This window comes from Misgurnus anguillicaudatus, chromosome 22, assembly GCF_027580225.2.
Source record: "Misgurnus anguillicaudatus chromosome 22, ASM2758022v2, whole genome shotgun sequence".
Lineage (NCBI taxonomy): Eukaryota > Metazoa > Chordata > Actinopteri > Cypriniformes > Cobitidae > Misgurnus > Misgurnus anguillicaudatus.
The window spans coordinates 1,792,030-1,817,478 of NC_073358.2; the positions used below are offsets into that span (position 1 = coordinate 1,792,030).

The window sequence follows — 25,449 nt, forward strand, 5'->3', positions numbered from 1 at the left end:
TTGTATTCATTCATTCATATTCATTCATTTATATTACTTGTTTAAGTTATTTAATTGTTAAAATAACGATTGGGGGCCCCCTGGTGGCCACGGGGCCCCAAGCGGCCGCTTAGTTCGCTTATGCCTCGGGCCGCCCTGCAAAGAACCTTAGAAAACGTGGATTGTTAAAATGACAAGGAACATATGACCTAATTTGAGATGAGAATACTGCATTGTGTACATGATGGGCCCTATTTTAATGATCTAAGCACATGGTCTAAAGCGCTTAAGGTGTGTCCGAATCCACTTTTGCTAGTTTAATGATGGGAAAAATGGGGTTGATGGTAAAAAAAAGGGTTGTTCCTACACTCGTAATGAGTGTGTTTGGGGGCGTAACATGTAATAAACCAATGATTCTCATATGTCATCCGCTTTAAAAGCCAGTTGCACTCGCACCAAGGTGGGTTTCCTATTTACATTGCTTACAGTTTTTACCCTTACGAATTTCGCCAAGGAAGAAGACCACCAGTTTGGGGTTAAAAAATTGCTGTGTTTTATTTATTAAAATAGTTATTTTTTAGATATTAAAGCTTTGGTTCTCTTTAAAAGTTGTTATTTCAGTAATGGTGTAATAAGTAAAATAAGAAGTGTTTTAATAGCTGATAAAGTATGATGCATGATTGCCGTAATCTCAAAAATATTTTTATTAGAATATTTACAAATATTTAAAAAAGCACCCTGTAAACTATCCTCATTTATGAGACTTAATAATAAACCTTTACTTTAATTTTATAAAGCTTTTAACGCAGCATTCCTTGCTTTTTTTTGTAATCTGTATCTTAGTTATGGGACTATATTCGTGTTTTAAAGAAAAGCAAGCATGCGCACAACATTTGAAATTAATAATTAAACAACAGGCTAAAAACAAAAATTATTTTATATACACATTGCACTGCTCTTATCTGAAAATGAGGTCATGTGTCGCTTCTCATTTTAACAATCCATGATTGCTGAGGTTCTTTGTTCTGTGGAAATTGTATTTTCTATGTTTTAATGGATGAATGAGCAGCATCCTGATACAAAACAATAGGTTTTTAAGCACACGCTCTGGACGTCCATTCCACACAGCCTTGGTTTGGAATCATCATGACGGCAGACTGAAAAGGATCCAACTAGAAACATTGCAAGTGGTGAAAGTCAGAATGTAAAATGAAGAAACTGAAGCACACATTAGGGGGCGCTGAGAAGCATATGACTGTCATATTTTGTATTCAGATCCAAATACTCACAAAGGACACATGATTGTAGTGACTCTGACAATAAAGTGGTATTTTCAGGATAGGGAATTTAGGGCAAAAGTATTTGATGAACGTATAATATGTACCGAGAGCATTCGGTCAATATCATTATCTCATTTTTGACACATGTGACGTTTTCAGGATGTTGGTTTCATCTCACTGACTTTGATTTGTTTGTTTTTTTTAATAGACATTTTTACTTTAGTAGTACTAAAACATGTTCATCATAGCTGAGATTCAGGACTTTGACTCTGAACTTTGACATCACACAAACAGGCCACGTGATTTCTCTCTCTGTCATCTACAGGAAGGCCCATTTAATCCTGAGACGAACAGACCGGATGAGTCTGTTCTGCAGATCTCTGCTCCGCAGCGGCTTCATCCAGAGCCAGACCGAGAACGTGTCGTACATGTTGTGCCGCAGCGAGGACTCGAGGTCTGTCGGCACGTTATGGCACAGTTCTCTTCACGAGAGTCGTCTGGTCTGTCTGGAGAAACTCATATCGGTGCAACGCAACATTTACGGGAAGTCTAAACTGCGATGAGACGAGGGGACTCGACCTTCTCGACGGTCTCTGGCTGATGTTTTTTATTTTCTAAATCCAAACGAATGACTTTGAGACTATACGAAGTGTTTTCAATCCAGGGATGAAGGTTTTCTCACGAGGACGTCTGTATGGAGACCGGTTGATCGGTTTTTACGACCGAATGTAAGAATGTAACTGCATGACGGTGCTGCAGAACTCAAAACCAGGAATTTATTGACCTTTGGTTTTAAAACATATCTTTCGGGAATACCTATCCAAGACGAGGACATGATAGCTGGTCTGCCTTCTTTTCTATTTAACCTTTTTTGACATCCATTCTGTACATCTTTTGATATTTTTTGCCACTAGTAATAGAGCAAAGTTTAAGACTTTTATCACTGAGGCTCACAGAGAAAACTCCTGTCATGCATTTAATATCTGGAGCTGGTTGCATAAACATAGCCGGTATGTTAAGACTGAGTCTTAACCAACTAGCAATTAGTTAGGGCTTATCAATCCTACTAAATCGGTTATAATCAGTTTTGAAGAAAAAATGTAAGACTAGTCTAAAAAGTTTATGCAACCGGCCACTGATCCTGTCTGTCAAATCCAGATTAAAGTCTCATAATCTAATGATTACATGAGGAGCATCAACTTTTAATTTCAATCTTTGACATGATCTTACTTAGTCAATATTAAAGATATCAAGATTATATTTTCACAGAATGTTCTTTACATTATGTAGAAAACAAAATAAATGACTTTAGCTGGGTTTTTACAGATAGGTTCACATCATCTTTAAAAGGGGAAAAAGTGTTCATATGAGAGAACAGAATTTTGTAAATGATTTTGTTGGACAATGTGTGTTGCTGAATATAATTTGGAGAAGCAGTAAGAGCAGTCATTTGAATAATTCATGCTATATTTAATGTGATATTTCATTATACTATTGTAAATAGGACTGTAAATGCGGTATGTAATAATAAGTCAATATGATTGTTTTATGGGGTGGGGTTGTGGGTCTATTAAATCTGTATATAGAATCTCAAGAATCTGTTTTATTTACGTGAAGATCTTACAGCTTAATCGTGCGGTCACACTACACTTTAAATTTCATTGACTTCCATTCATACTGGAAACGTTACCTCGTACAAAGGTATTTCCAGTCGATCTCACGAGAATTTGTACATATTTTACGGGTTGGCTAAGTCGTATGAAATTAATTGTGCAAAAATGTACGATTATCATAAAAAACAATAACGAAACCCCACCCCTACTTCAACTTAATAGGGGTCAGTCAAATCATACAAAAATGTATGAATGTGGTCGTGCAAATTAATACAAATTAGCCGCCTTGTAAAATATGTACGAATTGCCATGAGATTCCGTTGGTATTTAAAGTTTAAGTCGGGTGAACTCTGACCTGAAAATTCGTATCACGTGGAGACGTGTGACCAGTAGAAAACCACTATGTCACAGCGTGACCTTTCTTTTTACTGAAAAGCAAACTGGACGAAGCGTTACCTGACCCGAAAATTTTTTGCATGCTCAAAGTCTAGTGTGACTGCCCCTTAAAACATTCATTTACACTGAAACTAAATTCAGCATCCCTGAAATTGTGCAGTCACACACTGAACCATTATAACGTAACTCCTTAACATTTTCTTGAACCTTCTGAGAATGAATGATTGTTTTTTATCCTCAACTGTATAAAATCAATTCACACAATTGCAAGAAGTCTTACTGTGGGTTCAAATTCTCGTCTACCGCGTCTAGTTTGCCGCTTGAACATTTTGAGTTCACTCGCTTCATTCACGTGTGCATGACATTCTAGTTATCGAGACATTCACGTGGAAATTTGCGTCATGTGAGGGGCCTCTTCGAGACTGCTCGCTTTATGTAATCATGTCACTACTAGAGCAAGCTCGTGATTGGTTAACGCGGCGGGTTTTCTGGCAAACAAGTCACTTTTGATGCCTGCACATCAGAGGTCTCGTTTATAAAGCGTACGCAGACATTTCATCATAGAGGACGTCAAAATCCATCGCAACATTTATATTTATGGAAACACTTTTTAGAAAAAGTGCTTAGCGCCACGTTGGGGTCTGAGCAGACGTTGCACTTTTGTCTGTCCTTTTATTGTTGAAATTAAATATTTTTTTATTTCAGTTGGTGTAGTGATATGGAACTACTTCATAGATATGCGTTTACTGAAAAATAATGCACACCCGCACAACGTTTCTCAACCAATGAGAATGAAGCATTTAACAACCCTGTGGTATAAAGTTACAATAAGTCACATGATCCATCCAAAACCGCCTACTTCCATACTATATAGTAGGCCAGGCGAGTAGTATGTCTTAATTCATAGTATTCCATAGGTGAAAACTACCTGGATGATCTACTGTTTCCGGCAAGATCCCGAAATGTTCTTTTGCTGGACCCTTTACTACTCCGTGAGCCCCCAGGAGAGGAGTTATCCAATGAAGAAGAAGACGGAGGGGCGTTGTTTTATTCAAAAATGTCTGAAGCAGTAACGCGGCTCTATTCAAATGCAAATACATATATTATTATAAACTGCGTTTGTTTAACGTCATTCCAGTTAACAACTAATGTGTTGTTATGTCACGTGATGTATCAACATGGTGGATGTATTCATTCATACTATATACTGTAACTACTGTATTAACTACTAGTAGCTTTGTTTGAGAAACAGAGCAAAAATCTAATTTTGTTTAACACAAAACTCAGTTCTTATTTGAGAAAAAGACCTTGCAGACTGAAAAAAAATCGTCAAATCAACGTATATTTTTGTTACTTTAACGTAAAAAAAATTAACAAATGAAACAATTTCAACTTGATTTTATAAGTTATGTCAACTTTTTTAAGCTAAATCTTAAAATAGTAGGTTGAATTGATTTGCAAAACCAAGTTGTTTTGACGTCATGCTGCATATTTTTTACAGTGTGACATAGCTCTTGACATAAGTGAAGTTTGGTTCCGTAATGTACGCTGTAAATTTGTGTTTAAATGACAGTATTACTGGCAGCTGTTTTCCAGTAACTTACTGTAGATTTTAATTTATGTTATTTACTAAATGAACATTACACTTTAACAAGTCTTTATCTTTACAGAATAAAACTATAAAATAAATGCCTCATCTGAAGATGAGGATTTCTGGTTCCCAGAATGCTTTGCATGAGGCTGTTATTTTATAGTTTTATTCTTTAAAGATAAAGACTTGTTCATGTTTAATGCTGCCAGTAAATACACTGCAAAAAAATATTTTCAAGAAAAAAAATTCTGAATATTTTTGTCTTGTTTTCAGTTAAAAAAATTACGATTTTTGATGAGCAAAACGACCCAAGAAAATAAGTCTAGTTTATAGACCAAACATGTCAAATTGAAGTGATTTTGTGCATAAAACAAGCAAAAAAAATCTGCCAATGGTGTAAACAAATTTTTCTTACATTTTTCTTGAATTTAGTGTTTAAGAAAAATGTTAAAGATTTTTTTTGCTTACCCCATTGGTAGAATTTTTTGCTTGTTTGTATTTTGTTTTATGCACAAAATCACTTCAATTTGACATGTTTGGTCTATAAACTAGACTTATTTTCTTGGGTCGTTTCGCTCATCAAGAAAAAGCATCTTGATTTAAGAATTTTTTGATATTTTTACTGAAAACAAGACAAAAATACTAAGATTTTATTTTCTTGAAAATCATTTTTTGCAGTGTAACATATATTTAAATCTACAGTAAGTTACTGGCATAAAGCTGCATAACTACTGCAAAAATTTTTACAGCAGTTATGTTATATGTTTGGTGAGTAGTCTACTACAATGATGTCTTGGTAAAAGCAGACATGATTTAAACTGCAGTTAATGTATGCAGCGTCACGTTTAACCCATCAGACATTTTTTCCTCCCCATCTTGCAAAGATTTGTAGTGGTTTTAAATGTCAATAGTCTGTCTAACTATAAAACCAGTATCAGTTTCAGGTCTGAAGTGGTTTGTTTCCAGGTGTCGGGCTCTCAGTCGGATCATTGACAGTTAACTGACCTGCCTGCTCCATAATCCAGACTTAATTCTATTGAACTGGATCTGTTTTTCTGGTAGCCAAACGTCTGAATAAAAGGCAAATATGAAAGCAAAGCTTTTATTTCAAAATGAAAGCAAAGCAACAAATGAAATGACGAGGCCAATTCAGAGTGTTAAACATTACCAGTGTTTATTAATGCACGATACATGACAGAGAAATAAAGTACTCATTCAGCATCTTTCAAATCACGATACATCAGGTGTGTTTGCAATAATCCAGAGCACCAAAGTATAAATATGACTGACAACAAAACAAAAAGCATGAACTATAATAAAACATAAGTGTGGTATGTGCGGAAGAGTTTGTAACGGCCTGACCACCCAGACAGCAGACGAAGAATTCAGAGGAGTCTGTGTTGATTCAGTGTGAGAAGACCAAAAACCTCAGTGAGAAAGAGCAAATGAATTCAAAACATCATGAACTCGTGAAAAGTTCATAAGATCTGTGTCCCACTGACATAATTCAACACAAATGTTATATGAACTGAGCAAAGGACAGAACTGATCATGTGCATTTTAAGTGTTGTGAAGTGAAATGGTGATCAGTTTGAAGAGGCACGAATGTGGCTATGATGTAATAAAGATGTAAAAGGGGTCTGGAGGAGTAACTGATATTATTGGGTCTAATGAAATTAAAGATACGATCGCATCACTGTTTTTACATCATTACTTTCAACTGCTATAAATCAACTTAGAGGAGCTGAAGATCTGAATACGAAGAAGCTCTAAAACTGTAAATGCACTGCAAAAAAATGACTTTCTTACTTCATATTTTTGTCTTGTTTCAGTACAAATATCTAAACATTCCTAAATCAAAATGCATTTTCTTGGTGAGCAAAATGAAATAAGAAAAAAGTCTAGTTTTTAGACAATAAATATAAAACTTAAGTTTTGCTTAAAACAAGCAAAAAAATCTGCCAATTGGGTAAGAAAATGTTTCTTGTATATAACTTAAAGGGGACATTTCACAAGACCTTTTAAGATGTCAAATAAATCCCCACAGTACATATGTGAATTTTAGCTCAAAATGCCACAATGATCATTTATTATATCGTGTTAAAGTTGACACTTTGTAGGTGTGAGCAAAAATGTGCTGTTTCAAATGCAAATGAGTTGATGAAATGCAAACACTGATCACCATAATGGTGGTTGAAATTGAAACTCAATTGTGCTGTCAATTATTTTCTCTCTTTTTCTCTGCACTAAATGTCAGTGCCGTGTTTGGATAGTGCAGATTAAGGGGCGGTATTATTATAATAAGATCCCCTTCTGATATCACAAAGGGAGCCAATGAGCTATAATGAGCAAAGTTCAATGAGCTATTTTTACACATGCTTGCGGATAATGGTTTCCCAAAACTAAGTTGATCTTTTTCACATTTTCTTAGTTGATAGAAGCACCGGGGACTCAATTAAACATGGAAACATTTTGGAAAAGATTTTCATGATATGTCCCCTTTAAAAAAAGTATAACACTCAATAAATACTTCTACCATGTACACCATTATATGTTGCTTGAATTAAGTGATTAAGAAAAAAAGTGAACTTATTTCAAGATTTTTTTTCTTACCCCACACTGCAAAAAAAAATATTTTCAAGAATTTCATTTCATAGTACTTTGGTCCTGTTTTCAGTAAAAACATCAAAAAAATGAGCAAAACGACCCAAGAAAATAAGTCTAGTTTTTAGACCAAAAATATCAAATTTAATTGATTTTATGCATAAAACAAGCAATAAAATCTGCCAATGGGGTAAGCAAAAAAATCTTGAACATTTTTCTTAAACACTAAATTCAAGAAAAAGTCAAGAAAAATTGGCTTACCCCATTGGCAGATTTTTTTGCTTGTTTTATACACAAATTTCCTTACATTTTATATTTTTTATATATTTATAGATATTTTTGGTCTAAACACTTTGGGTCGTTTTGCTCATCAAGAAAAAGCATCTTGATTTAAGAATTTTTTGATATTTTTACCGAAAACAAGACAAAAATACCAAGAAAATTTTTTCTTGAAAATATTTTTTTTGTAGTACATTGTCCAATTTTTGTTACTTTTTTATTTGCTGGTTTTAAACACAAATTTCCTTACATTTTTTTTTTTGGACTTATTTTCTTGTAATTTTACTTAACAAGAAAATGCATCTTGATTTAAGAATTTCTACACAAAACAAGACAAAAGTACTATGTTTTTACAGTGTGTCCAGATTTTGACACGTGAACAAACGCATTTGCAACACTAAAATGTTCATCTGTCATCCACTGCTGATGCATCTGAACTCAAAACATTGTGCAGTTGTGTCCCAGTATTTTAGAGTCTAAAAAAGAATGAGGTGGTATACATTAAACCTCTTTATGTGCAGTTCACATGAATTAATGAAGGTGCAAATACAATAAAAAAATGGCTGATAAAAGCACTTCACAAATGACCCTTTGTTTCCTTCTCTTTACAACAACCAAAAAAAATTATATATAGCGGTGAAATAACAGATAAAGAACAGAACAGACCCTATATGTTTTTAGACCATTTTACAAGACCATTGTACAAATAACTTACATGAACAATAAAAATATAACTTAAAAAAGTATAACACTCTCAATAAATAGTTCTACTATGTACATCATTATATGTCGCTAATAATCACTAAAATATCAAAATATGGAAGCAGCAAACTTTACAGGCATATGAGGTACGGCGAGAGATCCCACGGCGCGGTACAGTAGAGCTGTGAAACTTCATTGAACAAGCTATAAACCTGAACGCTTCGATTCCAGTAAAACTGACACAACAGAAAGGTTTTTGGTTTGTGGATCTGTCCATAGAGATGAAGTATCGTGAAAGACGAGATTAAACCAGGCAGCACATTTCTTAAAGAAAGATAAAGGAAGCATTGGCTGACAGGCTTGTCGTTCGCAAGCTCTATCGATACATTGGCAAGTGACTTGAGGTTTGATGCTCATTTGGCAACGCATGGATGCTGATCTCTCTGTACCTACAGGCAACTAACGTTGCGTTGATTTGTTCATATCTGAAGTACAGTTACATCATTTTATGTAATAGCAACATGATATATTTTGTTCTCAATATATAACAAAGAAAATCTTTATACATCATTAAATCTCTCGCTCATCTCATAAAACTATCTGTCATCTGTGAAATATTTCCTACAAATCTTTCCTTTTTCTTTGGGTGTGTGATTCCTTCATTATACTAATAAAAATAATGCTGCTAATAATAATAATAACAATAATAATAATGATCCTTCAACCAGAACAAAAACAAAATACACACAATACATTTGCATCACAAATGATAAAAACATTACACGACATACAATACACTTTGAATAACATTAAAATATTAAAGCCCAGTTCGCTATGATCCCAAAGTCTTGAACATAGACAACATCACAACATTTGATATCCGCTCTGCGTGTTATGATAATATCAGCCAATGGGACCACAATAATGCAACAGTCATCAATAATCACAGAAGCTCATCATATAGTAAAAATAAAAAAATAATAATACATTAATAATGTTTTCCCTCCAAATTTTCCTGGCGTACAATAGCAGCGATTTTAAAAGTTTACATTTTCTTAAAGGAATAGTTCACTCAAATATGACAATCGCTCATGAGAAATATCAATCAGTTATCGGCGTGCCAACATATTTAAACTTTTTATGCTAATCTGTACGTTGCTCTGGATACACAACCTATCGGTCGCTAAATAAAAACAATAGTTAAAAAAAAACGATTGTTTCGCTTCATATATTAACGCTATCTCATGCCAATTCGTATGTATTTTACTAATTCACTGCAAAAAATGACTTTCTTACTTACTATCTTTACTTAAGATGCCTTTTCTTGATGAGCAAAATGTCATAAGAAAATAGTTTTGTCTAGTTTATAGACAAAAAATATATAAATTTTAAGTGAATTTGCACTTAAAACGAGCAAAAATACTTGCCAATGGGTGAGAAAAAAATCTAAAAATAAGTTTTCTTGTTCTCACCCCATTGGCAGATAATGTTGCTTGTTTTAAGCACAAATTCACTTTGTATATTGTATATTTTTTCTGTAAAACTACACTTATTTTCCTAGGTCGTTTTGCTCCTCGAGAAAAAACATTTTGATTTAAGAATTGTTAGATATTTCTACTGAAAACAAGACAAAAATACTAAGTAAGACAGCAAAAAAACCTTGAACATTTTTTTAAACACTAAATTCAAGAAAAAATTGCTTACCCCATTGGCAGATTTTTTTTGCTTGTTTTATCCGCAAAATCACTTAAATTTAGTATTTTTGGTCCAAAACCAGACCTATTCTCCCGGGTCATTTTGCTCATCAAGAAAAAGCATCTTAATTTAAGAATCTTTTTTCTTGAAAATCATTTTTTGCAGTGCATTTGTAAATTTTTGTACGATTTTCTTGCCTCTGAGATGTTATTTTCGTTATTTTTTTATGATAATCACGTACATTTTTGTGTACGATTCACTTTGTACGAATTAGCCAAAAATACGTACAAATTCTTGTGAGATCAGGCTAGATCACTTTCGTAATAGATGTGTGTGCTTTTTGGCGCTTCACCATGTTGACCCCCATATATGAAGCATTTTAATATAAAATAATTCAAATGAACAAATTAAGTCATATTTATCTGGAATGATAAAAAATTATGCAAAAATATGGTTATTTGGGTGAAGTATTCCTTTAAATTGGCCTCTCAAAAGTGCACAACTGAGGTGAATAACACAAACACTGATACATAAGATGTTGTTGTTATTTTTTGTCTTTCTTTTTTTTTTTAGAAATATAAATGACAGAAAATGCAATAAGCACAATAAAAAGTAACTACTGTATCTACTTCAGCCTTTATGCTTCGGCACATATAACGAGATTTCTGAATATTTTCAAGCGTGATATAGATGTCTGACCTTTTTTATTTTTCTTCTTTATAAAGTAATTATATTTGAACTATCATACATCTACAATTGCACAAAGTGAAGCCTATTAAAACGTTAGGCAAACAATCCTTAATGCCTCGGCATATTTCCATACCAATAAACCACCACGAAACCCGTTTTCGGGCCAATTTAACATTTTCTTCAGCGTCGGCCCAATAACAGCGAGAGTAAGCGTAGCGGCTCGATGAGAAATGTTCAGTTGTTCGGTACAACGTGAGGTTTTGGCATCACTCCTCAGCAGATGTTACACAACACAATGCCTCTCTCGCACATGAACCCATGGCATTGTTTGTTTTCAAGAGCCTCAAAGTTATGGGAGGTAAAACCGTGTGACAAGTAATGCCAAGATCTGTACGGATGTCGGTTTAAGACTTTGGGGAAGAGACAAATCTTCACAGTCGGTAGCCAAATAGTGTTTGATGACGACGTATATAAAGTCTTTCTGATGAGATGGGGAAGCTGTGTGTTATTTTCTTGAACGCGAGTTCTTGGCAGCTTTGAGACTCGATTGTGCCCGTAGCATTTTAAGTTTAGGGGCCAGAAACACTAAAGGTGGTTTAAAAGTTGGCACGTGTACGGTAATATACTCTTCAGAAAAAGTGTTTCGACTGGCAATAAATTCACAAAGACAATTAAATTCTCTTTGATGTCAGATTGATGGTTTTACAATACACTGTCCTGATTTAACCTCTTCACCAGACTGTGTGAATAAAATCTCATTCATCTGGTCTATGACGCCTGCATCGCTCTTCATCATTTCATTCATCCCAATTTACTGATAGACATCTTGTGATTATTTACTCATCCTCGTGCCATTTTACGATTTTATTGTTTTCTTCTGCGCAACACATTATGTACAAGATCTGGTTTCTATACAACCAGACAGCAGACGACTCTGGGCTGGAGCCGCGCGGGATCCGCTGACTTCTGGTGCAGATCCGGCCCGGAGTCACATATTGTCTGGGTTGCATTCAATATAAAGCACAATAGCCATGCTCCCTATAAACTGTCAATGTATAGAAAGAGTGCTTAATCTGAGGATCAGTAAATAATCGCAATGAATAGAAAACGTTTACACCAATGTTTCTTTTTTACATTCAGTGACTATTTAACATACAATCTTTAGCATGATGATACACTACATATATATCTTCTGCACTGTGTGCAGATGGGAGGTTACGACAGATCAGAGGTAAATGTTAAGGCAGACGGACGACACACTCGATGCTGTCTGTTGTTTCGATCTATAGCAGCGATCTTAGCAGCGATGACAGCGGCCGTGTCAACACAACCACATCGTATCCACTGTATGAACGTTGTTTTTTGGCTTTTCCTCTCGTTTCTCAAAGCTTTTTTGCCCGTTTGCCAGTTTTAGAGATTTCCTGATCAGTCAAACACTTCGGGCTGTGTAATGAGACGGTTGGACGGCTAACAGTTAGCATGTTTATAGCCACCTGCCTGAATAGCAACACATTCAGGTTAATGGCACACGTTTCTCAAACTCCTGCAATGTGCACATGAACTTTGATCTGGTTTAAACCAGTCCTACACCCGATCGTACTGTCCATCGTCTGTGTTCCAGGACCTTCAAGAAGGCCGGACGAGCACTTACCGTCTCATCGAGTAAGGTCGCGTCGGAATAAACAAACTCGAAATTAACTGAGTGGAGCGGGTGTTTCTTTTGGCAATTATGTTGCTCTCTGAAGTCATGTATGTTTGGTAAATTTTCAGATTTTTCTTCATTTTTTTGACTTTGGTCTTAATGCAAACAAAAGAGAAACTGCATTATTCGGTTCTGGAGCGTTCAAGTGGAGCGTTCACGTGGAGCGTTCACGTGGAGCGTTTACATGGAGCGTTCACATGGAGCATGTCTGTGTGCGTGCTTTTCTTTTGTGTTTTTTGGAAGGGTCGATGAGAGATGACACCCACTTTGATCCTTTCGAGGGTCTTTTTTCATACGTAGGAGAAGCAGGGTGAGGAAAGAGTGAAGAGCTATGACGTAAGAGGTACACCTGTGAAGCAGCAACATATCTGTGTCTCGGTCTCGGCTCGTTGATGTCTCAACCCAACGAGTGCAGGTGATCTTCCTTTCGGTTCTCCAAGGCGTCGGGATCCCGACATGCACATTCTTTTCGGATATCGCAGGACGTGGGAAAGGGGATGACCTTGAAGAAAAAAGAAAACATGTTAGTGTACTCGAAGGCCACGTTTCAATCGCAGCAAGGTCGAGAGTTGAGCCGCTTGGACAGATTGAGAGAGAATGCGAAGGTTTGTTTAGCTCTTGACGTCACAAGTAAATGCTGGTAGTGCGTCACTGACACCAGCTGCCGCGGTGCGTCGTCCCCTCGAGACCCCAGCTGCATCTCACCATAAAATCCTCCAGTCGTTGAAAGCAGGACCATATGTGCTGTTCCCGTTTGTTTGTTCATATAATAATGCCTAAACAATTGAACAAACGAAACTGATGTGATACGATCCTGGTGCACAACAAGACCTTTGTCTGACCAATGGAAGACGGAGATGAGGGTTTGATAAAACTGGTGGAAGTCATTCGATACTAAAGGACATTTGCAATAATCAAAATTGTGAAGAACCAAAGAAAAAAACATCTCTTAAGGTGGTTTCCTGCTCTTGCAGACTGACCAGCTGACAAGTGCCATAAACCCCCTTAGGCCAACAAAACCTGACCAGACCCATAGACCAGCTAGACAGCCTATAGTGGATTAAGCTGGTTTTAATGGCATTTTATTGCTTTCCTCCTGTCATCACTCCTAACACATCTCTCTCTCTCTCTCTCTCTCTCTCTCTCTCTCTCTCTCTCTCTCTCTTTCTGACTATCGGATTGGGTGGTGGGTGGTAAATTTGGTGTGGTTTTCTCAGCCCTTGACCTGTAGGGTGTCAGGGCCAGCTGTCACATCTGGGGCTGATGAAGGGCAGCCGGAGGGCAGTTGTTGATGTCAGCGGGCGATCCAGCAGACATGAAAGTTTTCTGACAGATCATGTACGTCACGGCCCGTAATCCCCACCTCGGGATGAATGCGTCAGACTGCGGTTCGGTACGAGGAGGCAGGAGATCCTCAGCAGACCACAGCCTGATGTTCATCCGCACTACAGCTCCTGTTTGGGCTCACGTAGGCCACGTCTTTCTTAAAACCGTTAAGCTTGATGTATTACTTTCAAAAGCAATATTGAAGTTGAATGAGAAAGCCTAGCTGTCCGTTTTTAGAGGAGCAACAATTTGTCTGCATTATAAGAGGTTTGTGGCAACCATTACGCCCCCCTTTCCATATGTTTAAGTTTACATGCAACTTTTTCATTTTGAATTCTCGGGGGTCTGCAGCATTCCTGTATTTTCCTGTGCAGTATTTACCGCCGAAACTCTCTCACCCTAATGTTTTCCTCTCTGCAGTAACCAGACGTTTCCCAGCGTTGCCCCTTTTCTGCACGGCTGGCACTTCATCGCCATTATTCCCTTTAACGGGCAGGATTAAAAGAAAGTCTTTGGAAAACTGTAAAGCCCATTTGGAGATGAGGTTTTATAGCCGTAAACATTGTGTGGCAAGCCCGACATACGTTGATAATTAACTCTTATAAAAGGTAAGAGACGCGAGCGGTTTCTGCCAGCCTTAATGGCGGCCTGCAGGACTTTCCCCGCTCTCTAATTTACTGCTTTGGCAGGGTACGGGGTGTTGGGAATGCAAACAAGAACCTAATGAATCCAGGTTGTCCCTCAGATGCCTTGACAGCCAACTGAGATGCTGTATTTTCTTGCTATGGTCATGTATTTTTACGTATTGTTTTTCATGTATATATTAGATTAACAACATCTTTAGATGAATAGCATGTATAGATGAATATCACATATCGTGTATAGATTATCTCCTATAGATTTATTACACATAGATTAAAGATAAATATCATATACAAATGAATGTCATGTATAAATGTCATCATGTATATACAGCCCAGTCTCACGAAATTTCGTTATGTAGTCACAAATTTTTTTTATTATTTTTTGTGATATTTGATTGATTTCTGCGTTTTTTCGTGATCGTATAACGAATTCCTGTTTTCGTGTAATTATCACGTATTAGTTACTCAACTGCTTTGACCTATTTTCTTACCATTGTCGCTTCGATTTAGGGTTAGATTTACATAAAATGATATCCTTACCCAAACTCAACTCTAACCCTAACGCCGGGCGACATATAAAAACATTAATCAGAAAAAATTGTATAAACCAATACATAAAGTGACATTTTAATGCAAACACCAAATCTAACCCTAAACCGAAGCGACAATGGTTTAAAAATAGAAAAAAGCAGTTGAGTAACCAAGACGTGATAATCACACGAAAAACAGGAATTCGTTATACGATCACGAAAAACGTGGAAATTCATGATAATATCAGAAAAAAAGAATACAAAAATTACGTAACTATATCACGAAACCTCGTGAAACTGGGTAGTTATATATTAATATCAGATATAGATGACTATCATATGCAGTATATTGATAAATATGTAAAGGTGGTTTGCAGGCAAAAAGTGTAATGGTGATTCAATTATTTGTTATGAATTTGTCATTGGTAATAAACACATATTTAAAAAAAAATAGAAACATCAGTAATGGTTTCAGATGTTTTTGTATGTCTTAAACCTTTCCAGAAACCATGAAAACTCCTGAATACACTACACTATTGTGATCCAGAGCGCGTTTCCTTCACATTAGACTAGAAAAACAAAACCTCTCTAAACTTCTTTCTATTAAACAAACTTTAAACTTTTAAAAATTGTGCAGAAGAACTTCAATGAAAACATCATGTGCATGTTGATATTTACTTAAACCTGGACCTTACACTGGTGTGCTAACATTTTCTTAACACTTTAAAGTAACCTGCGCTCAATCTGAAACTACAGCGGAAATGATGATTTAAAAACAAACAGCTCAAGTGTAAGACTGTTACATCTGGCAACAAAACCTTACTGACCCAAGTGCCAAACAGAAACACATCTGACTCTATGATGTAATTATAAAGAAAAATTTGTTTTAAAGAATTACTCCACTTTGAAAAAATCCAGATAATTTACTTACCCCCATGTCATCCAAGATGTCTATGTCTTTCTTTCTTCAGTCGAGAAGAAATTCAGCCCCTTAAGAAAAACATTCCAGGATTCCCCTCCACAAAGCGGACCCCAACAGTTCACAGTTTCAATGCATCTTCAAAGGATCTAAACGATCCCAACCGAGGAAAGGGTACGTGTTTACATGTATGGAGAAAAAGAGCATTCAGACGTTGTTGTATGTGGATTGATAATAATTAAAGTCTTTGTGTCAGCTTATGGTTTAAAATGATCTGTGTGTTTCACATATGTAACGCGTGACCTTCCCACGTGATAAGCGCTAGCACATAACACAGCTAGTGCAAGACGAGACATTGTGGTTTAATAGTACTTTTTTATTTTTTTGACGATGGTTTGGCTAGATAAGACCTTTATGCCTCGGTTGGGATCATTTAGAGATAGGGTTGCATAACGATTAATCGCGATTAATCAATTACAGAATAAAGGGTTTTGGTTACATCATATATTTGTGTGAACTGTGAATAATAATTATGTATATAAATATGCACACATGCATGTTTAATTTTAAGAAAAAATATATTTATATATTAAGTATTTATATTTATATATATATAATATAAATTATACATAAATATACAATATTATAATAAAATATATACATGCATGTGTTTTTATTTATCCAACGTGATTATACACAGTACACACACATATATGATGTAAACAAAAACCTTTATTCTGCAATAGATTAATCGCGATTAATCGTTATGCAACCCTATTTTAAAGCCCTTTGAAGCTGCATTGAAACTGTAAACTGTTGAGGTCCACTATATGGAGAAAAATCCTGCAATGTTTTCCTCAAAAAACGTCATTTCTTCTTGACTGAAAAAAGAAAGACAAACATATTGGAAGACATGGTGGTGAGTAAATTATCAGGATAGTGGAGTGATCCTCTAACTCTACACCTGTTTCAACAAATTCAAGGTTATTTTACAACATTAGTTAGTACAGCAGTACCAGCAACTTCTTATCACTCAACAGAAACAAAAATATTTTCAAATGTGAGTGCATGAACTTGTATTACAGTGCTACAGTGTTCCAGGTGGTTGCCAGGGTGCTGCAAGGCACTAGCTAATATCCCTTAATCAGGGGTTATATTGGGATTTGTTATGGGGGGCGCTTTCGAGGGGTATGCAAAGCTTGTACGATCTTAGAAACTGGTAAACCATAAAAAGTTATATGCGTAAACCGTAACCAAAGTAAATTAAAAGAAAACGTACTCTTCACGTGGTGAGAGCATAATCATTACCAGGGTTGACAGGTTTTCACAACAAAAAATCCCAAATTGCTAATGAAAACTAGCTTAAAACATTGCATTTCGACGGGGGTCATCCGGGGTGAAAATCACGTTCCGGAGGTAAAATCTGCTTTTTTGGCAGGATTTATCTGCTAAAATATGCATTCCCAGGGCTAAATTTCACATTATTGGGGTCCCTTCAACCCGCAGACATGAAAAACAGCCCGCTGCAACAGTGTTGAAGTAGCCCAATTTCGTGGGAAAACCATGGACTCGGCAACCCTGATCATCACTGCGATTGCCATGTGCTGATTTTTTCCCCGAACCAGATCAGCGCCAGATCCCACCCTGCAGCCATCCTCGTTGTTTGAGGGTTAAGGGTTAGGCATAGGCATGTGCATGGTGGTAGCTCTGACGCAATCGTCCATAGGAATGAATGAAAACACATTATCCTCGCTTCATGTCGGGTACTTTCACACTAGTGGGATCAGAGCTAGACCATCAGCCTATGAGCTGGGCTCAGCCCCAGCCCAATTTAACCTTCTAAGACCGTGGTGGGTCATCACATTTTTTATAGTTTGCACCATAATACTGAATTCTGTGCAACTGAAACATGAACAATTACACTGCTTCATGTTCAAAGAAAAATATTTGGTTATTATATTTATTGGTTCTTCCTAACCCCAAATAGCTGGAAGAAATCTAAAATGCAAGCCAAACCAAAGCTCGAATCTTAGGAGGTTAAACCTGCCCGTACAAGTCCACATTAAGATATCCCAGTTATCTATGATGTTCTTTGATTCTTTTCAACTAAGAAAAGAGCACACTTCAGTGCCGATCTTCACAACAAGTGAAAAAAACTATTAAATATTTCCCAGCCTAAAAGGAAATCCTTAAGAAGAGAAGTGAAGAGGTGGCGTCTCTGTGCCCGCCGGCTGCCAGCTTGTAATGATTAGCGAATCATCCATCACTGACCTTACATACAGTTTCACTTGCACCTTCAAAGTCTCTGAGAGAAATAATAAACGGTCAGTCATCCATACACAAATCTCTCTGAGAACACTGAGCTGGGATCAAGTGAATACGGCAGGCTGAGATAAGCAAGAGAAACAAACACGTGAACGGCAAGGATGGATCTGAGGTCACAAATGTTTTGAATAAAGGTTCGTTGTACGGCACAGAGACGTTAAGCGCAATTCAAAATCAAAAGATCATAAGAAGTCTGACTGACGCTTATCTGAGCATCAATGTGTGACCTTCATTGATCTGTTCTCGCGTTTGGGAGCCTGACTGGGAAAAATAAATGAGTTTGGGAAGTACATGGATAAATGCGAACGGACTCATTGAGCACAAAACTGATACTGATGCTAAACTTAGATGATAATCTTCAGTTCCCTGTTTGTTGACAAGCAATCCAGTTAGCCAAATGATGATTGGTTCATTTTCTCTAAGCACAGGTGAACAACAGAGATGAGATGTTTTGCAAATCCCAGCTGAAATATTTGCTGTCAGGGTGAGAAATGGGTCGAATGCGAGGGGATTCTCGTATCAGTCGATGCTCCGGGAGTCGGACTTAATCTGTCGCCAATAGGATGTATGTTGTTTCCCTGACCCAGAGGTTTATGGGAGTTTTCTGCAATACATCAAGTCTTTGAAGCAGCACTGCCGAGCAGACTCGAGATCTGCCGTGTTCGGAAATCCCAGACTTGGCAGGGTTTGACATGCATCCTGCAAAACCAAACTAAACTACATGACATTGCCTGACTCTCTTTGGCCAAACTTCCACAAAGTGATACTGCTATACAACAGCATTTAGCTCGTCAAACGATTTATCTCGATGACCTGCCAACGGTGTGACATACTATCACAGGCACCAGCGGTCTGGCTTACGGTTGCAGAACAATTTAACCTTCTATCAACACTGGCACACGGTCAGCACCAGCTAAGATCTCTCTCTGCTCGATGACGTAGGCCGCACTATTGCGAAATCCTCAAACAGAATGCTCTCGCAGACAGGATTTAATGAATCGAGACAATTCACACACTCGAGCTCTGAACCGACGCCAAATGTTTTCGACTATGATGGTGCAAAAGGAGAAAAGCTCAGAGCTGCCTGGAAACGTCAACTTGCCAACTAGCAGATCCCAAATTTACCCAAATTTACGACACTTTGGGATCCTATAAGTGGGAAATTATAAGCTCAAGAACTATTTGATCAGTGTCATTATTGGCTCTGCTTCTGTTATCTCACTGTAAAGACCAATGAAATGAAAGGAAATGGAGTTTATTATGTGAATAAATCTGCACTCACGGATATCTAACCTACCTGCTACTAACTACCTCAAGCAGATTTACAGGTTCAGATCCTTGTATAACATGCAACTTTTTCCAAGCCTGTGATATACACCCATATGCACAGACTCCAAGAAGTAGTATAGAGCCAACCGAATGAAATTGTGCAAATGCTGAAACTACTGGACAGTGATAACTGATTAAAAGGAAAAATAAAAGACTTGTACAAAGAATGCATAATATTAATAATAACAAATAGTTGTAGTGTTGTGGATGGGTTCAGTACCTTCTTAGTCTTGACAGTGGAATGGCAGCAGTCTCCTCCATCATAGTTGCAGTAAGCTCGGTTGTTGATGGCATCACAGTAATTATCACCCATGAACGGCTGTGAGAAAAGACACCACAAATTCAGAGCAACACTAAAAGAAAAAAATGGATTTGCATTGCTCTGTGAATGATGAACACATCACAAATACAAATTAAAATGCTCACAGTCACAAACCATTCAGACGCATCGATAACAAAACTACAAATAATGGGTTAAAAAATCTTCCAAAGGACAAACTCAAACTCTTTATATACATGTATATGTGTGTGAACTAAGCCTGGATTAACACAATGTAGTGCCCTAGGGTGATCACATTTGAAGCCCCCCCCCCATATTTTAAAGGTCTAGTCATTGCAGGGCTCCTAAATAACTTGTTAGTAGTAGCACTGTAGCCCCTCACTGTAAATGTTAGGAGCGTAAGCAGACATTTTTCCCCAAAATCTAAACTGTATATAACTTTGATTTTAAATAGACTGAACTCTCTATGCATTTATTGCACATGTCTTTATGTACAATTGATCAAACTTTCAGAATAGGAAGTTGTGACCAATGAATAATACAACCCCCTTGACGATTCTGGCCATAAGAGACCCCAAAAGACTCAATTTACAACAAAAGGCTGGAGCCCTTGGTGCCCCCAATTGCCCAATCCCGTCTATGGATAATCCGGCCCTGCGTGGACAACAAATCCAGTAGTCGCACGGGTATAATTGTAGTATAGCTAACAAAACATTGTATGGGTCAAAATTCTAGATTTTTTATACCAAAAATCATCATGTTCATGTTCCATGAAGATATTTTGTACATTTTCTACCGTAAATATATCAAAACTTTATTTATCATTAGTAAAGTGTTGCTAAGGACTTCATTTGGACAACTTCAAAGGTGACCTTCTTAATTGTTAGATTTTGTTGCATCCTCAGATTCCAGATTTTCAAATAGTTGTATCTCCGCCAAATATTGTCCTATCCTAACAAACAGGTGATGTATAAATCTCCATTGAAAAAATACCATTATGACTGGTTTTATGGTCCAGGGTCACATATGAAGTTGGTGTTGATGTGGAAACTAGTGTTGCACCAAAATAAAAATTCTAAATGCACTTTAAATATGAGATTAAAAATATATATTTAATAAAAGTTTTTGTATTATTGTACTAATATTAGAATTTTAAATTTCATTCATTTTATGAGTTGAATTTGAGTTGGCAAACTGCAAACCAATAAAATGATCAAACTTTTTGGAAGTAACACACAAAAATTGGACAAAAAATAAACAATAGGTAAGACGCAGAATGGCAGTGTGCCTTTGTTCTGCTTATGTCAACGGGCTTAAAACGTTTTTCTAGTCTAGTGTCACGATCGTGACAGCCCCACGTGTTTTGTGTGATAGCTCATGGCTTTGTTTGTTTTAATCAGGCCATGTGCTTTCCTGTCTAGTTTCCCCTTTTTCCTTGTTGATTTCTTAATCTGTGCAAGACCTCCTGACATCCACAGTTGATGTTTTTGTACCAAACAGGTCAGAGCGTATGTGTGAAAACTGACAAAAACGTCAGCAGACATTCAAAACCATTTGCACAAGTCTCAAGAAACAACAGAATGACAGCAAGAGAGCAGCTTAATCAAAGTACGTCATGTACTGACTTTAGCGTAGAGCTCTTCTACATCTTCATAATCTTCATTAATCTTCTTAGGCCTCTGAAAATGGAGGTCAAGGCAAAAGTGTTGCCAGTGAGGGAGGGAAGACCCAGGATAGATTTGAGTGGATATAGACGGGTGTCTTACCTCACAGCCTTTGATGCAGTGAAGGACTTCTGGATGAGGGTACCACTTCAGACCCATAGTACACACGATGTGCTGTAAAGAGACGTAAAAACAAAAGATGCTTAGAAAGCCAAACCCTCCAGAAACACAACAGCATCATCAAAAGACAAAGGTCGTTGTCGGCTTGTGTAAATGTCCGCTATGGGTCGCCTTGCACTGAATCAGAAAATGCAATGCAGGTTTCACGTAGGTAGATGTTTTGTTCCTACTGGACACCAAGCATAAAAACCCAAATAGGAATATTTACCCTTGCCAACTTGAAAAACAGGACTTGATCCAAAGTCAACAGCTTGTGAAACGTAACCATTTTCATAACATGTAAAATGACGCGACAACTTACATTTAAAAGTGCAGCACACAGTGTTACGTTTGTGACTCTAAAACACACACAAATAACCACCGCGCTCTTATGCTGCACCAGCCACTGCAAACTAAGGTATTTTTCATTTCATGCCACTCAGCAAATCAATGCCAAAAACTGAGAAATAAAGGCAGTGGAAAATAACAGAAAAGCATTTCAGAAGAGCTTATAAATAATGCACACGGGCGTGTGTGTGTGTGGGGGGGGGTACTATTGGATTGCTTTTGGGGATAAGACGGTGCCAAACTTATTTACTATGCCATGCCTTTTATGCAACATGACAGTAAACTCATAACCAACTTTCCTTAAACCGGAGCAGATGTTTAACCACTAGGCCAGAGTTGTGCCACCATCCTGCAGAGTTTAACTTGGCCCCCTGATAAAATACCCCCGAAAAAGTCGATGAGGGTCATCAGGTTTGTAGGAGCAGCACATTTAAATAGTCCCACAGCAGTCCAGAATACCGTAGGATTCAACGGAGGGCAATGAATAAGTTATGTGACGTTAGAACGACACGACCTTACTGATAGATTTCAGGGCGTGCGGTCGTATCGTTCCGTCTCCCCTGGACCGGCGTGCCATCATTGTAGCTTTATCAAATTAGATGGGGCACGGTCTCTTGGAACAGTCTCCCAGATTGCATTTAGCTCTCAAGCCTTTTAATAAAGGTTTGGGTTATTAATTCGAGGTTAATATTAGTACTCCCCTCGGCATGAAAGATCGACTGCCACCGGCATTACGTAAAGGCCACGGCGTGCCAAGCCCAATGCTCGTGCATCAGCAATGTGCGCTGTAATTCTGCTGATGTAAGTGAAGTGAGAAAATAAGAGAGGATTCTTAGTAGGTCAGCAGCGAAACCCAAAACGACTCGCTCTCGAGGGCGATTCGTCATAATAACTGATTCACGACTCAGCAGGAAAAACAACACGAAGAATAAACGCATTGAGTAAGAACTGGATTTGGGATTCACGGTGTGAGGGACTGCTGACAGCTTTGTAAGGGCTGGTGAGCATCAACCGAACGTCAGTCAGTTCGCCGTCGCTCGTGCTTTTCCACTTCTCTCCCGGCACCTCTGTTGACACCTTGGCCGGTGTGAATTTATAGGACGTTGGCCAAAAAACACAGCACGACCATTAGCATTAGCCAGGGTGTCAATCAGGGCAGCTTACGGGACGGACGGTGTCCTTGCGTGGCGAGCAGAAGGCAACGAGTGCTGTGGAATTCGAACGCCATCGATTGACACGGGGCGACTTGTGCAGAACGCCATCGATCTCACCTCAGTCAACCCCCCTGGAACATTTCAGCCGCATCGATTCGGCCTCCTCTTCCCCTCGCGCTCTGTCTCCAGACTCAAATTACCGCCCAGTGAAGATCATATCAATTACACGAATCAATCACAACCGTGTCGTTCCGTTTCTCTGCTGAAAATCGCCTGACCTGACACAAATCTAAACACGACGGCCATGCGAAGAGGAAATCGAACGCTCGTTCAAATTCATCTTCGATACGAGCCGTGTGTGTAACCCGTCTGCAAAGCATCCACAGGTGTTCGCTTACACGACAAAAAGTCAAATCTACGAGCCCTGTAGTACTTCTGACAGGTAAATTTAAATCAAGCTGTTCTAATAGTGTCTGTAATAGGGTCATTTTTTTAAATTATAGTGATTACAGGCAGCGTTTTACCTTTTATGACTCTGCCCCCGTCTCGCTGCGGTTCAAACGGGTTCAGAGATTACTGTAATCATACCCAGTTTTACCCATGCAAGGTAATTGGAAAGCCACGCATGCCTGAGTTTGCAACTAATGAATGGTAATTGGACGAAGGCTGGCGCAGACGACTACTACATGCGGCTCGAAAGTTAACAACACTGCATGTGTTCGCTTAGTGAGGTTTGCTTTGAAACTCAAGCTGAGCGATTTTTGTTTCCCTAAACGGCGATGTGATTTCTTCAGATCACTTTAGGTCACACAGCATAAGTAATGTTACACACGGTTCCTTATCAAATGACTTTGGTATTATGGTGTAAATAAATAGTAACTATCAAATAAGTAATGCATGTATCCCTCCCATCAGGACAGTATTCAATAATCTAGGCACAATATCTGCATCACCTCAGAGTTTGAGGACCTGATATCCCTTACAAAAATGAACAATGGTTTTACTACAGTTAAAACAAAAAAACGTGGTAACCACAAAATAACCATGGTTAATAATCAATACACCATAAAAACATGGTTACTACACTTTTACCACAAAACATGGTTAATTTTCGTAAGGGATGAATGAGAAACACCTACCTTGACTTTAGGAGGATTCATCCAGTGATGTCTGAGGACGCTGCTGGTCGTCATGTTAGTCGGCAAGATGATCACATCATTGCTGCTGTCTCTACATGATAACTCGCACTCTTCACCTGAGAGAGAGAGAGAGACAGATAACATCAGACAGCTTTCATAACAGCTCCAACCATACATGAATCACCTCCTTTATCTTGTTTCTCTGCTTCTCAGTGCCTCAATGAAGCGTGTGACTGTTATCATGTCTTCACTGATGTTTTTATGATATATAATGAAGTTTATTTAACCAAGTTCGGGAGGAGCATGGTCATGTAATCCAACCAATCAGCGCAAATAGCCATCCCTTACCTCTGTCCCGTTTTTGCAGCGTCCCTCCTCCACCCCATCACCTCACCCTCAGCTAGTGCATCTATCCCATTAAAAGAGGGGGGAGTACTCTGGGTTCGGGCTAAAATTCAGAGCTCTGAGCCCTCCCCTCGGACAGCACGCCAAATATGCTTTATCTTATTCCTTATTGATTACATTTTAATGCAAACTCATGAATTACTAGTAATGAGTCACTGTAAAAATCGTTGCACTTACAAACTCCTCACTAGTCAAGAAAGTTTAAATTAATTGTACATTTTAAGTTGATTAAGCTTAAAAATGTAAATGCAACAAGAATGTTTTCCAGTGTAGTTCACCAGTACAGATTTGCATAATGTGGTGGACTTTCATTGGTTCGTGCATGTCTTTTGACTAATTTTCACTCCAGTGCACTCCCATAGTGTTTGCAGACATCAAAATACCCACCTATGCCGTATCCCTTCCTGCAGCTTATCCGGATACTGGGATGCAGGTTCTGAGGTAGAGAACATTGACCCTTTAGCTGTGGGCATAAGCGGAAGCTTCCGGTCCAGTTTCCATCCTTCCTACAGCGGATGACGTTGGTGTTGACCCCCTGTGATGAGAGCGAGACACGTGTTACCAAAACCTACTTTGGCTGCATCTTGGTTGAATTTTACAGATGCTGCATTGAGTCCAACTTTATAAATCCTGTCAACTCTATTGAGACAGATGCACATAAACAGTGTAGGTTTATATCTGTATGTATATCAAAGT

General features: G+C 37.8%; 2 protein-coding genes across 4 annotated transcripts in view; one reads left to right on the forward strand and one right to left on the reverse strand.

The window, feature by feature from the left end:
* LOC129440778 (astrotactin-2) overlaps positions 1-2,867 on the forward strand; it is a 427,123-nt gene extending 424,256 nt beyond the window's left edge. Inside the window, exon 24 of one of the 2 annotated variants that reach the window (XM_073860480.1) lies at positions 1,585-2,867. In XM_073860480.1, the coding sequence (XP_073716581.1) occupies positions 1,585-1,822 (238 nt within the window). In that variant the 3' untranslated portion in view covers positions 1,823-2,867. The remainder of the gene's footprint in view (positions 1-1,584) is intronic. The other variant, XM_055200291.2, reaches the window with a different exon arrangement.
* A 3,140-nt stretch (positions 2,868-6,007) lies between these two features.
* pappaa (pregnancy-associated plasma protein A, pappalysin 1a) overlaps positions 6,008-25,449 on the reverse strand; it is an 84,679-nt gene continuing 65,237 nt past the window's right edge. The window contains exons 19-24 of one of the 2 annotated variants that reach the window (XM_055200295.2): positions 25,141-25,288; positions 24,349-24,464; positions 21,651-21,722; positions 21,510-21,563; positions 19,825-19,923; positions 6,008-13,033 (exon numbers count right to left, since the gene is read on the reverse strand). In XM_055200295.2, coding sequence (XP_055056270.2) covers positions 12,929-13,033; positions 19,825-19,923; positions 21,510-21,563; positions 21,651-21,722; positions 24,349-24,464; positions 25,141-25,288 — 594 coding nt within the window. In that variant the 3' untranslated portion in view covers positions 6,008-12,928. The remainder of the gene's footprint in view (positions 13,034-19,824; positions 19,924-21,509; positions 21,564-21,650; positions 21,723-24,348; positions 24,465-25,140; positions 25,289-25,449) is intronic. The other variant, XM_055200297.2, reaches the window with a different exon arrangement.